We start from the raw sequence: 18,324 nt of genomic DNA on the forward strand, positions 1-18,324 counted from the left end.
CGCGAGTTCGTAAATGAGCGAACGTTGATCGCGCTGTAGCTTTTACTATAGTTGTTGTTTTTGACTGGTTGAACGAAATGGTCTGTTCAAAGCTGTGATGATTGTCTTGAAATTGAATGACTGTCTGTAATAATGATTTTGTTGACCAGAATGTTGGGGAGAATAAAACATTTTTTGTTTATGTGGTAGCGAAGTCGGTTATGTTAAACGCCTTTTGTTTTAATGATTGTGTATCGGTAAAACTGTTTTAGACAAAATAGGTTGGTTAGAGCGAAAGTTTTGGGTTACTGGTAAATTTAAAAAGGCAGAACTCAAGTTTTTTTGGAATCAAGATATAAGGTGTAGTGAAAAGAAGATAAGTTCAGTAACTTTCATATTAATAGGGAAAATGTGTGTCCAAATTGTTACAAAAGATAAATTGTTGTACTTTGGTGTTTGTAAATTATGTCTGTCCTCGTTAATTGTGAACAGGATGTATGTTTATGTAAAGTTGAAAGTCAAGATTGGATTTGTTTGTCCTACGCGCGTGTGTGCATGTGTGTTAGACATAGACATGGACATAGAACACTTTATTATCTCAATTACGAGAAACTCGGGTGTGGTGAATCACAATAAACAATATAAAACGTAAGAAAATAAATACAATATGGAGGCGGCAATAATCAGCTGTGTGTGGGGGTGGGGTGGGGGTGGGGGTGCACACACACACACACACACACACACACACACACACACACACCGTCGAACACACACACACGCACGCGCACACAAACAAACGCACAATTATACCCGCCCGCACGCACGCACGCACGCACGCACACACAGGCAGGCAGGCACTCGCACAAATACATACAAACACTTTCACACACACACGCACACGCACGCACACACACACACACACACTCACACACACACACACACACACACACACACACACACACACACACACACACACACACACACACACGCACACACACACAAACTCACACCCCTCCCCGCCCCCCCCCCCGCCCCCCACACACACACAGACAATGTGCGTGCGTGCATGCAAACAAACGAATGAATGAACAGACGCACGCACACACACACACACACACACACACACACACACACACACACACACACACACACACACACACACACACGCACACACACGCACACTCTCACACAAACACACTCACACATGCACACAAAGACGCCCATTTACATAGAAACACCCCCTCATAAAAGCGGGGATGAAAGAGTGGTACATGGTGACCAGTGACCCAGAACGAAAAAAAGTCAAAGCTGGCAACTCAGGTTTGTATTCAGGGAAATTTACACGAAATGCACGCACGAGATACGACTTTTATTTCTATTTTCTCTCTTTGGGACTTTCATTTGTGTTAGATCGGTTTGATATGAAAAACCGAAGAAAAGCCCTGCTATTTTGCACTGAGAAACTTTGGAAGTAGCGTGTTTACTCCTGGGTTTCGCTGTAGTACAATTACCCTCACTTACTTCCTCGCTTGCTTCAAAAGTAAGCTCTTTTTCCGTCCCATGCATGCGAAATTGAGGATGTACTTCCGATGTCGCTCAAAACGTTGGAAGTTGTCGCAAACTACCATCAATTACTTCCTCGCTTTGCTTCGAAGTAAGCCCTTCTTCCGGCCCATGCATTCGAAAGTGAGGCAAGTTCTTCCGATGTCACTCAAAATTTCGGGAGTTTTCGGGAACTTTCCCCATAAGCATACGGGCACAGGCCATTGCTTCTGTCTGAACAGCAAATTAATACATTTTCGCAAAGTGAATGCACTGAGCAGAACTGTTAACAATGTTATTCAGTGTTGCACTGTCCAGTACAATTATACACAACACACGTTTACCCAAAATTTGTCAGATAAAAAAGTGGGCTCATTATTATCAATGATTCAAACACATGAATAACAATTTCACAACAAACAAAGCTTATATCTCGAAGCTGTACATTCTCAGATTTAAAATGTAAAGTTAATTTGATTTGATTTGATTTGATCTTGCGTGCAAGAGAGCCTCTCAGCTCCTGGCCGCTTATGATTTGTATGTTGAAGCGCAAGACCCCCACGAGAGTACAGGGAACAACAGGCATCTAAGTTTAATGACTGAAAGCGCTTCTGGAAATAACCGATGGCAGTGTCTTTTTAAGTGGCGCCAATAGGGAGAGAAGACGGGTTGGCAAAATGCCCCTCTCTTCAAAGGCAAGAAACAGTTTATTCCGAGAAGGGGCGGGCTGGGAGGCCAAAAGATACCCCTAACTCTTGGCCTCGCGAGCTGCTGTTCCTGCGTTTGGTGGGACATTGATAGGGGGCGAGAAAGTAATGGCTTCCCAATGAGCCCAAATCACCACTCAGAGGGCGGCTTCCCAGCACCAAGAATTTGATGAATGATTCATAATTGCCCACTTCAAGTTTCCACCCCTCCAAGAGAGATGGGAGAAGGGTGGAGGATGGGGGAAGGCACAGGGGGGGTGGGGGTGTTGGGAGGGTGTGATGTGTGATCAAAACGATCAGATTGTTGCCACCCCGAAATCCTCATACCCGGACTAGGGTGGATGATGAAGGGTGGGGAGGGTGTGTGTGTGTGATTAAAACGGTCATCCAAGGGCCACCCGGAAATACTGATACCCGGTACTGTGAAGGAAAGAGAGGGGACATTTTAGGGTGGATGGTTGATCAAACGATCATCTCACTGCCACCCCAAAATCCTGATACCCGGTACCCCTTCCTTCCCCATGATGATGAGGAGGAGGATGATGATGAGGATGATGATGAGGATGATGATGAGGATGATGAGGAGGATGATGAGGATGATGATGAGGAGGATGAGGATGATGATGAGGAGGAGGAGGAGGAGGAGGAGGAGGAGGAGGAGGAGGAGGAGGATGATGAGGATGAGGATGATGATGAGGAGGAGGATGAGGAGGAGGAGGAGGAGGAGAAGGATGATGATGATGATGATGATGATGAGGAGGAGGAGGAGGAGGAGGAGGAGGAGGACGAGGAGAAGGATGATGATGATGAGGATGATGATGAGGATGAGGAGGATGATGATGAGGAGGAGGAGGAGGAGGAGGAGAAGGATGATGATGATGATGATGATGATGATGATGATGATGATGATGTTGAGGAGGAGGAGGAGGAGGAGGAGGAGGAGGAGGAGGAGGAGGAGGAGGAGGAGGTGGAGGGTGGCTGGTGCTGCGTTCTACAGACGATCACCTTCCTACAACTCGGCAGTCCTGATACCCCCCTCCTTCATCTTCTCCCCCCGCGTCCTCCCACCCCAACTAGCGGGGTAGAGGATGGGATCAAAACGATCACCCCAAAATCATGATACCCTCCCACGTCCTTTTTCATCTTTTTCACCCAGGTCCGCCACCCCCTCCTCCACCCCCTCCCCCGATTGGCTGCTAAAGGCAGAGTTGTCTCTCTCTTCAAGCTTCCTCCACTCTCCCTTTCTCTGTTTTTCCACCCGGTTCCACCCACCTCACCACCCCCCCCCCCCACCACCCCACCCCCACCCAGTGGCTGCTAAAGCCAGAGTCGTCTGCTGTCTTCCGGGTGTCGCCCCCTTGCCGTGGAGAGCTGTTATTACCTCTTTCATCCCTACTCAGCCCGCGCTGGTCGCTACAAGCTACAAGCTACAAGCTATAAGCTACAAGCTACAAGCTACAAGCTACAAGCTACAAGCTACATTAATTACACTTCTAAACCTTGATCAGTTTTCCCTCAAACCCGGTCTGTGTCGTCCTGGCCCCAACCCTCTCATTTGCTGTTTGCCTTTACATTTAATTACTGGGCCGGGGCTTTCAGAAATGGCTGGACAGTGTGTAGGTGGCCCAACAAGAATAATGTTTAATGCCATAATTTGGGTAGAAGAGTGTTTAGAGAGAAATCCTCAATTATTGGGCCGGGGTTCTGAAATTGGCTGGACAGTGTAGGTGGCCCAAAAGAATGATGTGTAATGCCATAATTTCAGCAGACGCGTGTTTAGAGAGAAATCCTGAATTATTGGAACAATTCGTCACTAAGGGAGAGCCTGTATTAGTGTAATCCTTAGACTGTGAATGCTGGTCTGGGGGACAGAAGGGTGAAAGCCACGACCGTCTATGGTTACAATAAGTGAGATGGATCGTTGCGTGGAGCAGACTTCATGGGCCTCAAGTGCGTCCTTGTCGCTTGTACGTTGGACTGCGTCGCCGCTGTAGAATTTGTTTCCGGGAATGTGAGTTTGAAACCACCCATGCAGTTAATACTGTAACCGTTTCATTAAAGAAGGTCAGTCATCTCCCCGTCCTGTGTCGTGTGTCAGTATATTATTACGTGTGTCAGTATATTATTACGTGTGTCAGTATATTATTACGTGTGTCAGTATATTATTACGTATGTCAGTATATTATTACGTGTGTCAGTATGTCAGTATATTATTACGTGTGTCAGTATATTATTACGTGTGTCAGTATATTATTACGTGTGGGCATGCTGTTTGAGGGGGGATGGGAACGTTTTTAGCAAGAACGCGTATAACCTTGGGTAGAGTGGATGCATAACTGGCCTACAATAAGCGAAAGAGGAAAAAGAACATCCACATCTGAAGGATATAGATACAAAGAAAATGGTATCGCACCAAGAGGTGTTCATTTATATATTGTCTTTCCTTCGAGTTCAGATACTTCCATGTCCGATCCGAGAACATGAGTTAAAGCTCTTCAGGGAGCGAACACTGGGAAGGGGCGGAGGGGTGGGGAGGGGTGGGGGTTAAAAGAGCAGAAAATGAAGCGAGAATGGGAAAGTGACTCGCCGTGAGGGGAAGTAAACAATTACCCCGTCCCCCTTGTCACCTCCCCTGGCGGTGATACAGTGCCGTCATTTGCAAACGAATTGTTCTTCCTTACAAAAAGGCGAGAAGAGGGGCAAAAGAGCTCTGAACTTTGCGTGACACAGGAGCGTGAAGAGGAAAGCCGGCAGCGACAGAGCGGCCCTGGGGGCGGGGCGAGGGGGGTCGGGTTGCTAGGGAGGTGTGGCGCGAGTCATTAGCAACCCCGCTCCCTCGTCTCCTCATTGTTTAGCGGGCAATTGTCGGCACGAGGACTGCCAGCGAGCCGCCAACACGCCTCGATGGGACGCTATAGGATGGGGGTGGGGGTGTTGGTCTGTCGGGGGGGGGGGGGGGGGACGGGGGGCATGGGGAAGTTTTGAGACTGAATGTCTCACGACACGAAAGGGTTTTTTTCTTCCTTTTTTTTTTTCTTTGGGGGGGGGGGGGGGGGGTATATCCAGCTTTGTGGGAACGGAGGGGGTAGGGGTTGTTGTAGAAGGTCCTATTCCTTCCGACATAATATAGTCAACTTCATAGGATCCAAAGTCTAAGAGCTCTCCCAGCCGAATACCCCATCCACCACCATCCTGGAGCCCAACTTCTGCAAAGAAGACGACAGTGGCGAGAAAATGCATCCCGACACGACACCCCGCACACCACACTTCCTAATGCCTAGAGCTCCCCCAGGACCTCCCCCTCCACCCTCACACCGTCCCGCGCAGTCATCACGAGTCGCTCGTCGTGCACGACACGCTTAATTTCCTTACTGCTCCCTCTGGTGTAGCTCATCTAGCGGCCCCTAATTCCTACAGCTCCCTCTGGTGTAGCTCATCTAGCGGCCCCTAATTCCTACAGCTCCCGAAAGACTGCAGCATGGACGGGAGAAGAGACCCTCATGTTTCTTTAGTTGGACCTCTGTCAGTGTTACGACGAACACTGTCTCATGCTTTGCCCACGAACAATACGGAAGACTCTGACTCTTCTAGTTGAGAACAATGTTGTAACCTAAGGCAGCTCTACTGGGCTCTCACAGGACCCTCAAGCTTGAGGACACGACTGACGATGGTTCTCTCGTTGTTTGGTCAAGACCTTGTTGTCCTGATGGTCCTAATTTCCTCGAGGGTCCCCACGGGAGATAGGTTGTCCTGTGATGGCCCCGCCACTGCTGTTAGACCATTGACCAGAGGCCTGGACATACCGAGACTTATTTAGGATCTTTGCACTGACCAGAGCGCAGTTTGAACCGAGACTGGGTGACCTTGGTGACGTCACGTGTTGCATCCTCTGCACATCTTGGGTTTTGATTACTTGTCCTTCGGCCAAACTTGCTTTGCGTTCATGAGACGCCTTACATCTTAGGGAGACCAAAAGACCACAAGGGCACACATACAATCATGCAGGCAGACAAACAGACAGACAGACAGACGGGCAAAGAGAAAATCCTGTTTTCTTCTTATTTTAAGAACATTGGCATGCACTGCCGGTATATGTTTCTCAAACTACCGCTCTCCCATGTAAAGAAAGAATATAAGAGGAGAACGTAGTCTATTTAGCCATTAAAGGGAGGTCCTAAAGATCAATTGAGACAGCAGTGCGCTCCCTTGATCGACACACAATGGACCATAGCCTGTTTCAGCAGGTAATGGCCATGTTTTGTGTCTCGCTAGTAGACTTCGAGCACATTTTTGTCTTGCAGTAAAAGACCACACACAGACCATGTAGGTTATAAAACGTTTTGTGTGCGTTTTATCAGCACTATTCGATCTCTGTTGAACGCAGTATGGACTTGAGTTGGGTTCGTTGTTATCAGCACTATTCGATCTCTGTTGAACGCAGTATGGACTTGAGTTGGGTTCGTTGTTATCAGCACTATTCGATCTCGTTTGAGCGCAGTATGGACTTGAGTTGGGTTCATTGTTATCAGCACTATTCGATCTCTGTTGAACGCAGAATGGACTTGAGTTGGGTTCGTTGTTATCAGCACTATTCGATCTCTGTTGAACGCAGGATGGACTTGAGTTGGGTTCGTTGTTATCAGCACTATTCGATCTCGTTTGAATGCAGTATTAAATTGTGAATAAATCGTAAGGTTAGACTTTCTCATTTCAGTCAAATCAAAGGAGATGTTTTCTTCTTCTTAAGGGCAGGAGCTACCTTCAAATACACAGCATTCTTGAAACATAACTGCTTGTGTTACAATTGGGTGTGCTTAACCCTGACCCTAACCCTAAGTTGTAAGTCAGTTACAATCATTTGCAAAAGAATTAACTATTTGTGAGAGTTTTATACTTAGGAGAAAGATTCTGTGTTATTTGCCTACGATCATCAGGATAAGTTCGGCTCATTTCTGGTGCAATTTACATGAACGTCTAAAACATTGATGTCACTTTCACTTAATTTGTCCGTTTAACTTTTTGCTAGTTTTACCAATGTATTTCTTAGTGATGTTGCTTCATCATCAATACACCAGCCCTGCTAAACACGATCATATCCAGGCTTCTTCTGGTTATACAGCAGTAAACATCGCACCATGTCAACCCGCCCTTATTCAGTTCTCACTCAACCCGATTTCTTACACCGTCAAAAACCAAGACACAGACCACAAAGGAGCCATGCACCCATCCCAATTTTAACCAGTCCCCGTTCTAATCGGAGTTTTGGATAAAAGAAGCGAACGAGAAATAGAAGAAGAAGAGGGAGAGTTTTGGAGCCCTCCTCTCCGGCGGATAGAGAAGAAGGGGACTGACTACCTCGTAAGTCTCAGTACCTCTGACCCCCCCTCCCCCTCTCCCCCTCCCCAGTCGCCATTACACACGGCACAGCGACTCTCAAAGACCTTCCACAGAAGCCCGTCCCCAAGACAAATTCCAAACGCAATTTCCGATGAGTCGGCAGACGACTCAGGCGTGGCGATAAGCCGTGGACAGTAAATTTGGTTGGGGGGCCGTTTTGTCGCTGGCGTTGAGCTAATCAGAGACACGATTGGCATAGCAAGTGGAGATTTTCAATTATGATAAGCCAGCCGGTGAAAGGGTGGCCGTTTGGTCAGCGCGGGGCATCAACAAATTCAGTAATTGAAGGCAGGGCTATCTTGCCCCGCTATCTGTTTTCAACATCTCGGGGCTGGGCAGACCACGTGAGAAGAAGTCCCAATCCCCTTCTCGGCGTGTCCTCCGTACTGTCAACCCCGGGTACTGCTCGGCCATTTTTACGCCGCTTTATATTTGTAACGCTTTATTACACCCCCGGTATAGGGGTGTGTATAGGATTCGGTCGATGTGTTTGTTTGTTTGTGTGTTTGTGTTCGCATATAGATCTCAAGAATGAACGGACCGATCGTCACCAAACTTGGTGATCAGGTTCTATACATTCCTGAGACGGTCCTTACAAAAATTGGGACCAGTCAAACACACGGTTAGGGAGTTATTGGTGGATTAAGATTCTACAAGGACTTATAGAGGGACATATTAATGGTCAAAGGGAAATAACCTTCTCAGTTGGTGGCAGTGAGAATGGTAAGGACGGGGATGTTTTTCCTACCTCGGAGGAATTTCTTGTTATATAAAGCGGCGTATTGGTGTCACTCTGTCTGTTTCTCTGTGTGTTTTGTTGCTTGTCTACGTATTAGACTTGTAACTCTGTGTGTTTTGTTGTTTGTCTACGTATTAGACTTGTAACTCTGTGTGTTTTGTTGTTTGTCTACGTATTAGACTTGTAACTCTGTGTGTTTTGTTGTTTGTCTACGGATTAGACTTGTAACTCTGTGTGTTTTGTTGTTTGTCTACGGATTAGACTTGTATCTCTGGTACTCTGGGATCAATTGAGCTGACATTTGGTGACTAGCTTGTTTATCTCCCTTTTGTCATATTATTGCTAAGAAACTTCAGCACTGCTACTGTCGTCGTCGTGGAATTTTGGCGTAACTCGTTTTATAAACAGCTTTTCAAGCGAAGGAAAAGAGTTATTATTTTTATTATGAAATAGTGTTTATATTCGTTCCTTGTATGGATAGAAAGATGACAGAATGTTAAATCATGCATTGTCAGTCATATTTAAGAGAATATTTTTCATGGCTAATGATTTCCTTAGTCTAAAGCTCAAAAACATCAAAATCGCCAAGAATCGAGTTACGCTAAAAATCCACGATGACAGCGCTAATGTATTTCTCTCACTGACAACCTTGACTCTTACTATCGTGTGTGTTAACTTGCTAGCTCCTTGTCCTTATTTCTCTGACTGACAACCTTGACTCTTACTATTGTGTGTGTCAACTTGCTAGCTCCTTGTCCTTATTTCTCTCACTGACAACCTTGACTCTTACTATTGTGTGTGTCAACTTGCTAGCTCCTTGTCCTTATTTCTCTCACTGACAACCTTGACTCTTACTATCGTGTGTGTCAACTTGCTAGCTCCTTGTCCTTATTTCTCTGACTGACAACCTTTACTCTTACTATCGTGTGTGTCAACTTGCTAGCTCCTTGTCCTTATTTCTCTCACTGACAACCTTGACTCTTACTATCGTGTGTGTCAACTTGCTAGCTCCTTGTCCTTATTTCTCTCACTGACAACCTTGACTCTTACTATCGTGTGTGTTAACTTGCTACCTCCTTGTCCTTATTTCTCTCACTGACAACCTTTACTCTTACTATCGTGTGTGTTAACTTGCTAGCTCCTTGTCCTTATTTCTCTCACTGACAACCTTGACTCTTACTATCGTGTGTGTTAACTTGCTAGCTCCTTGTCCTTATTTCTCTGACTGACAACCTTGACTCTTACTATCGTGTGTGTTAACTTGCTAGCTCCTTGTCCTTATTTTTCTGACTGACAACCTTGACTCTTACTATCGTGTGTGTCAACTTGCTAGCTCCTTGTCCTTATTTCTCTCACTGACAACCTTGACTCTTACTATCGTGTGTGTCAACTTGCTAGCTCCTTGTCCTTATTTCTCTGACTGACAACCTTGACTCTTACTATCGTGTGTGTCAACTTGCTAGCTCCTTGTCCTTATTTCTCTCACTGACAACCTTGACTCTTACTATCGTGTGTGTCAACTTGCTAGCTCCTTGTCCTTATTTCCAGCCGGGTGACGCTCCCCGGCATTTTACATTTCACAGTCAATGGCTGTTTGACCGAAACCAATGAGGTAGAGTAGAAACCGAGAGGGAGGTGATGGGGGGAGTGTGTGTGTGTGTGTGTGTGTGTGTGTGTATGTGTGTGTGTGTGTGTGTGTGTGTTTGTGTGTGTGTGTGTTTGTGTGTGTATTTGTGTGTGTGTGTGTGTGTGTGTGTGTGTTTGTGTGTGTGTTTGTGTGTGTGTGTGTGTGTGTGTTTGTAGCGATTCCAACAAAACTACTGGACATGAAACTTTACATTTCAATTTTGTTCAGAGCGACATTATGACTAAATTATGTTTTAATATCGCTTGACGCGATATGTTTATGTTTGATTTGTTTGTTGGTTAAATTTTCTATTTTTGTTGTTGTTGTTGTAATGCACAACCAGCACAATCGACCTCTACCAAAGTTAAAACCTACCAGCACACTGTGTGCTATTGGTCTTTCTCATTGGAAGATTTCCTCATCGACTTATTTGTCAGCTCTGTTGTAGTGAGTTGTTTGCACTATCTCTGGCGCCATCGGAATTTTTGTTTTTTGCTCTCAGCTCATCCATTGCCAAAACTATAAGTCACTCCTGTCTTTGAAACTCCATGCCTGTCCCCCGTTTCTCAACCGCCAGATTTGGCGAGAGAAGAAAGTGGGGCGAAGAAGTAGCGTTTCTTATGGAATTCTCGCCGTGAGGAAGGCTAGGATTTAGCGAGAGCAGGCGAGCATGCCTGGGAGGTGCTCGCTGCGCGAGGAAACAAATGGCGGCTGCACAGCTTCCAATGCAATTGGCTGTTCATGGCTGTTTCCACAAGATTGCAGACTTTATTGGTATTGATATCGTGTTTAATTATTTCCTAGCTCGCGCCCTTACTGCATGTTTTGCGTAGCAATAGGCCAGCCGCCAGCAATTCTTGCCTCCACGGAACGGGCGTCAGGTATGTGTGCTAATGGCGCTGTTGTCAGTCACAGTTAAAGACTGGGACTCCTTTAGCCAAGAAGGGTGTTTAAACCAAAGATATAAGAGTGAATGGGTTATGCAAATAAGAGTAGTCCGCCTGCAGTAAATGAAACGTTACGAGCCGTTAGACCGCCATTTTTTGCCGTCAGCGTTTGCACAGGGTTCATTCCCGACAGTAAAGTTTGACTCAGGGTTCATTCCCGACAGTAAAGTTTGACTCAAGGTTCATTCCCGACAGTAAAGTTTGACTCAGGGTTCATTCCCGACAGTAAAGTTTGACACAGGGTTCATTCCCGACAGTAAAGTTTGACACAGGGTTCATTCCCGACAGTAAAGTTTGACTCAGGCTTCATTCCCGACAGTAAAGTTTGACTCAGGCTTCATTCCCGACAGTAAAGTTTGACACAGGGTTCATTCCCGACAGTAAAGTTTGACTCAGGGTTCATTCCCGACAGTAAAGTTTGACTCAGGGTTCATTCCCGACAGTAAAGTTTGACTCAGGGTTCATTCCCGACAGTAAAGTTTGACTCAGGGTTCAGCACTCCCTTCTCGGTCTGTCTGCACACGTGTACAGGTGGCTGGTTATTTCTTAATGAGCCACACATCTAACTGCTTAATACATTCTCTGAGTTGCCATAGTTAATGGCTCGTTTTCTTTGTTTGTCACTGACATGATGTCTGCGTGTAAAAGAAGAATATTTTGCTTGTTCTGCTTGTCTATATTTCTGTCTGTCTCCTTGTGTAATGAAACTTCATTCCTGATTGGTTGATCGTTTGTTTGATTGATTGATTGATTGATTGATTGATTGATTGATTGGTTGATTTATCCCTCCGCCTGAATGAGCGAAGAATCAGCTGCAGTACCAAATCGTCCAACTTGTCACTATCGCATTTGGACGCACAAATCTTCAATAAATTAGGAACACTGCATTGGGTTTTACGGTGCGAAGCTACTGTCACTGTTCACTTAGTCCCTTATTCTCACAAATAAACTGAACAAAGTACTCCTGAACTATAAATGACGACGCTGACCTTACCCTCTGACGTCACCTGAACTTCTGACGTCACCGGAAAGTGCGTAAAACGTAGTTATGAAAACAGCGACAGGTTACTAGAGTTGACGGTCTGTCTGCTGCTACCCTCTACTCTCCCTCCATCTCAAACTAGGCCCTCACCCCCCCCCCCCCCCTACCCCCCACCCTCTCGGTTTGTTTTAATTTGCGTGGCGCCTGCATTCCTGTGACTGGTCATTTTTTCTGGCTAATTCTCTGTGGCCTCTGCCGGTCATCTGTCTCCCTGAGTCTCTGTCGCCCTCTGACCACGGGGCAATGACTTAACGCCATTGCTTCACTCGTTTCTCTGGGTCTTGTATTGTTTTGTCGTGTCTTGTCACGCTATCTGCTTACAAGAAAAATGGGCAGTTTCAATTTTTGCTGCTGGTTGAATTCTCAGGCTTCGCTGGGTTAAATGTTTCTTCCGTTCCAACTAAGCGAGGTCACGTATCTCCAACCACAGTCAGGCACGTCAGTGAGTCAACGTTTAGATTTACTGGTCCAGCTTTACTGTGCAATATTCTGTCTGCATTTTCACTTCATTCCATCAAGACTGTAAGTAAGAGTTCATAGTCCAAGGTGCAATACAGTGCCTTCGGATTAGACCTCAAGCATTTCCATGGTTCTTTCGTGTCGCTGGCAGTGTCTTCTAGTTCTATTTGTTGCTGTTTTTAGTGTCGTAGTTGTCGGTTGTTATTTTATATTTTGATTTTGTCGTCGTCGTTGTTGTCGTCGTTGTCGTCGTTGTTGTTGTTGTTGTTGTTGTTGTTGTTGTTGTTGATTTAAACAAGATTTTATTAAAGAAATACAGAGTGGCATGTATATGCGATATAAACATTTGTGACCACACAACAAGCTAAGCTTATATTAAGTGTGGTTATAAATATGTACATCTAGATAGGGAATATTATTTCACGTAATGTCAAGGTCAGAAAATTGCTTATACCCTTATTAGAAATATCAGACAGACAAGATACAATTTTTACAGCAAAAGAGGAAAAAATATAACAGAGGATGTGACAGAGGACGGGAAGGGATTTAACTTTAATTTTCAGCAATATCAGGGAGATATAAGTCGGTAAGGTGGGTATACTGGGGAGGTCAGAGAGACGATGACTGTCACAGACTTGCCAATTCAATGCTTCTGCAGCAGCAATAATTTCGTCCTAAGTGTTGTCCAAACTAATTAAGCTGAGATTAGTCATGTGAATACACAGAAAAACCTTTAAGAAAGATTCACTCAAACTTGACCTTCAGTAAAAGCGTAAAACAACATGACCTGCCAATAATCAAATACTGGATCATTAACATGGTGACCACAGGGTAATCAAAATCTATCACTTAACCTTATAAAACTATGTACCTTTTCGAATATTTCAATGTTTTCGGTAAAACGTAGGTTTGGCAGACCAAACAATAAACATTGTACATTTTGATGATCATTCGGTAATGTGTGTATTGTTAGCCTTCGGACATCATCGTAATCACTACAAAATAATAAATAATGTTCAACATCTTCATTACGATATCCGCACTCATCATATCTATCATCATTTAAATCGCTCATTTCTAATCTTAATCTACAGTGTATAATTCCTTCTTTTCTCTTACCATAATAATATTGAGGAGGAACTTTACTATCTGAACGACCTAGAAAATGTTTAAACTGGCTAATTGATTTTGTTGATTTGATGTTATCTGGTAGAGAATTCCATGTTCGGGTAGTGCTGAGAACAAATGACTTGTTATACAATTCAGTTCTGTGTGGTGGTACGACCCGTTCAAGTGGGTTTCGTCTATGATAGGGGTTCACAGTCGAGACAAGAGGAGGCAATAAATCAGCCACGTTCTGTGAATATTTCCCGTGTACCATTTTGTAATACAAAATTAATTTATGTCTTTCCCGCCTTAGTTTTAAACTACTGTTGTTGTTGTTGTTGTTGTTGTTGTTGGTGGTGTTGGTGTTGTTGGTGTTGTTGGTGTTGGTGTTGTTGGTGTTGTAGTTGTTGGTGTTGTTGGTGTTGGTGTTGTTGTTGGTGTTGTTGTTTTTGTTGTTGGTGTTGGTGTTGTTGGTGTTGTTGTTGTTGTTGGTTGTGATGGTGTTGGTGTTGTTGTTGTTGTTGTTGTTGGTTGTTGTTGTTGTTGTTGTTGTTGTTGTTGTTGGTAATGGTGTTGGTGTTGTTTGTGGTGTTGTTGTTGTTGTTGTTGTTGTTGTTGTTGTTGCTGTTGTCGCAGTTGTTGGTGTTGTAGTTGTTGTTGTTGGTGTTGTTGGTGTTGGTGTTGGTGTTGTTGGTGTTTTTGCTTTTGTTGTTGGTGTTGGTGTTCTTGGTGTTGTTGTTGTTGTTGGTGGTGGTGGTGGTGGTGGTGGAGGTGGTGTTGTTGTTGTTGTTGTTGGTGATGGTGGTGTTGGTGGTGGTGTTGTTGGTGTTGTTGTTGTTGTTGTGTCCTTGTTGTTGTGTCCTTGTTTTCGTTAATGTTTTTGGTATTGTTGATGATGTTGTCGATGTCATCCTCAATGTTGTGGACTTTGATTGAGTATGTAAGCTACCTTTGTTCCTGAAGGAATAGGTCTATCTCCTCACGTACTGACCGCCATGTTGATTTCACTGCAGCTTTCTGCACGCCGCATGCCCACAGATCTGTTACTGCTAGCGTACTAGTAGAAGATCTGGTACTGCTAGCGTACTAGTAGAAGAACTGTTACTGCTAGCGTACTAGTAGAAGATCTGGTACTGCTAGCGTACTAGTAGAAGATCTGGTACTGCGAGCGTATTAGTAGAAGATCTGTTACTGCTAGCGTACTAGTGGAAGATATGTTACTGCTAGCGTACTAGTGGAAGATCTGTTACTGTTAGCGTACTAGTAGAAGATCTGTTACTGCTAGCGTACTAGTGGAAGATCTGTTACTGCGAGCGTACTAGTAGAAGATCTGTTACTGCTAGCGTACTAGTAGAAGATCTGTTACTGCGAGCGTACTAGTGGACGATCTGTGGCATGCCTGCATACATCTCGTGCCAACCTGGACTGGCTCTGGTCTGCATGGAGCTCTGTCTCGAGCACACGCTGCTGTTATGACTTGTCGGCGGAGAGCTGGGGATAGGCTTCTCATAGATACTAATATCCTGCACGCCCTGAACCAGCTGCCCGATCACCGGCCACTTAGCCAGGGAGGCAACGATCTGCTGGGATATTCAGCATATGGGGGAACGGTATGTGACACGCTCATTTGGGAGGCACTGTGTGTTGCCTCGTCAAATCATTCGGTACAGGTAGCCTTAATTAACCAAGTATTGAAGCGAGCCAGTTGAGGGCTTATAGTGTTAGCGCTGCAATACATTGAAAAAAGCTACTGTACATACTATTTTTTTTTATTTGGCAAAAGTGCATCTGAGATGGTCCTCTGGTAGTTGTGGCTATTGACACTCCGATCTTATCACTTGAACCTCTTGGATGTTATTTGGCGTGTCTTCATACTTACTGCAGGAACAAACATTGAATCTCTTTTCAAGCGTTTGCTCACCACCTACTGTTGCTAACCGGCGGCCAAATCAACCTTTATTAATTTGACATCAGGCCCAAACATAGTCTTACAGTTGCAGGGTGCGAGACTGTTTAATTATTGAGTGTTGAAACTGCAACAAAATAAAATTGTGAAATCTCCACTAATCTAAAGCAGTTTTCACTGTTCGGTAAGTCTTTTAAATGCATTATTTACAAAAGAAAAGACACGCAGTTCCAACTTTGACAACCAAACGGTGCAGCAATCTCATTTAGCTTATTTATAAGAACTGCACTGATGTTTTAATGGGGAAATCCCCCATTTTAGAAAGCAGCTTACGTACATTTCAACAAATACCAATGGCTTTCATGCTACATGTATATGGCGGAATTAATTCTTGTTTTTCTTGTTCTTTAAAGGAATCAAAAGGAGGTATGTTTTCCTGTTTACTAATTTCCATACTTCTATACTGCCCATTCAGCACTGCGTGATCACAAGCCTCTGGGAGCTGACAAAGCATGCTTTTGACGGAACATAAGTACACTGGAATCATAACCACGGGTCGATGGGAAGTCATTGTTGTGTCTGTGAGCGTGGTGGTGAGTAGCCCGTGCTAATTGCGCCTGGCAGAGGACGTTTCACCCTGGAATGTCTCTCCCGCCACCCAGCGTCTACCTGGGTACACGGGGCCACTTAGCGCATCCACAATGCTCTTCTGATCAACGATAAACAGCCACTGAGAGAGGGGGAGATAGTGGTAGGGGGAGGGGAGGAAGGGAGAGAGAGAGAGAGAGGGAGGGAGAGAGAGAGAGAGCATAGATAGAGAGAAACGGTATGGAGAGAGAGACGGGGGGGGGGGGGGGGGGGGTGGGGGGTGGGGGGTGGGGGGGAGGCAGACAGACAATCGGACAGGCCGTGGACAGAGGAAGAGACATACCGAATCGGAGAACGAGAGAGACATGGTCTGGAATAGAGAAGAGTTAGGACAGACGGACAGACAGTCATACAGGCTGACAGCCAGCCAGCCAGCCAGCCAGCCAGCCAGACGGACGGACGGACGGACGGACGGACGGACGCACACACACACACATACACACACACAAACACACACACACACACACACACACACACACACACACACACACACACACACACACACACACACAGACGGAGATGAATTGGAGGAGTGTGCGGAACAGAGAGATCATTGACTGGCACCAGCTAAGTGACCAGTTCATCAATTAGGAGCCAAATGGACCCAGCTTTAGTACATCAAAACACAGAGATAACGGGCCAACGAGCAATTTACTTGTCAGCTTCGCGAATAAGCTGCCCGTCAGTTGCCCGGTGCGAGGGACGGTGTTAGGGATAAAGTGTAATTAAGGGAGAAGCGACTAAGGGGTACAAAGGGATAAAGAGAGTGCATGGAGCCTTTGCACCGAGATGCTACCACTGAGCCATTGCACCGAGATGCTACCACTGAGCCTTTGCACCGAGATGCTACCACTGAGCCATTGCACCGAGATGCTACCTCTGAGCCATTGCACCGAGATGCTACCACTGAGCCTTTGCACCGAGATGCTACCACTGAGCCATTGCACCGAGATGCTACCACTGAGCCATTGCACCGAGATGCTACCACTGAGCCATTGCACCGAGATGCTACCACTGAGCCTTTGCACCGAGATGCTACCACTGAGCCATTGCACCGAGATGCTACCACTGAGCCATTGCACCGAGATGCTACCACTGAGCCTTTGCACCGAGATGCTACCACTGAGCCATTGCACCGAGATGCTACCACTGAGCCATTGCACCGAGATGCTACTACTGAGCCTTTGAACCGAGATGCTACCACTGAGCCATTGCACCGAGATGCAACCACTGAGCCTTTGCACCGAGATGCTACCACTGAGTCATTGCACCGAGATGCTACCACTGAGCCATTGCACCGAGATGCTACCACTGAGCCTTTGCACCGAGATGCTACCACTGAGCCTTTGCACCGAGATGCTACCACTGAGCCATTGCACCGAGATGCTACCACTGAGCCTTTGCACCGAGATGCTACCACTGAGCCATTGCACCGAAATGCTACCACTGAGCCTTTGCACCGAGATGCTACCACTGAGCCATTGCACCGAGATGCTACCACTGAGCCTTTGCACCGAGATGCTACCACTGAGCCATTGCACCGAGATGCTACCACTGAGCCATTGCACCGAGATGCTACCACTGTGCCTTTGCACCGAGATGCTACCGCTGAGCCTTTGCACCGAGATGCTACCACTGAGCCTTTGCACCGAGATGCTACCACTGAGCCATTGCACCGAGATGCTACCACTGAGCCATTGCACCGAGATGCTACCACTGAGCCATTGCACCGAGATGCTACCACTGAGCCATTGCACCGAGATGCTACCACTGAGCCATTGCACCGAGATGCTACCACTGAGCCATTGCACCAAAGATATTCCAGACTACCCAGAATCCCAAAACTGCCATCGTTCCAAAATTCGGAATAAAGAAACCAAGAAAGGTATGTTATATAGGAACGTTTTATTGTGACAAAACAAAGCGTTACGGTCATGGATCTTCGAACCAGCGGTCATTTTAAAAGGCTGGGTCAAAGATCAGTTACCGTTGCGTTTTGTTTATTCCAGGCTACGCTTCAGCAGCTTGGATTGCACCCTGAGTTGGAAGAGTGGATTTTGACCACTGACCACCCGGAATGGACAACACCACAATCAACGACTCCATGGAACACGCTTCGCGAATTGAATACTAACAGGCGATCAGTCGTTGTTCTTTGTAATTCGCCTTTCGATAGCGTCCACCTGTCTTGTGCGGCCACTTTTGGTCGGTCCCTTGGGTTGTC

The 18,324-nt window shown here is 45.8% G+C and overlaps 1 protein-coding gene across 1 annotated transcript; it reads left to right on the forward strand.

The window, feature by feature from the left end:
• The first annotated feature begins 16,870 nt into the window (after positions 1-16,870).
• Positions 16,871-17,971, forward strand: LOC138983183 (nascent polypeptide-associated complex subunit alpha, muscle-specific form-like). Its single transcript, XM_070356594.1, has one exon. It carries the CDS (start codon positions 16,871-16,873, stop codon positions 17,969-17,971), a length of 1,101 nt encoding a protein of 366 aa, XP_070212695.1.
• The last annotated feature ends 353 nt before the right edge of the window (positions 17,972-18,324 follow it).

This window comes from Littorina saxatilis, linkage group LG12, assembly GCF_037325665.1.
Source record: "Littorina saxatilis isolate snail1 linkage group LG12, US_GU_Lsax_2.0, whole genome shotgun sequence".
Classification (NCBI taxonomy): Eukaryota; Metazoa; Mollusca; class Gastropoda; order Littorinimorpha; family Littorinidae; genus Littorina; species Littorina saxatilis.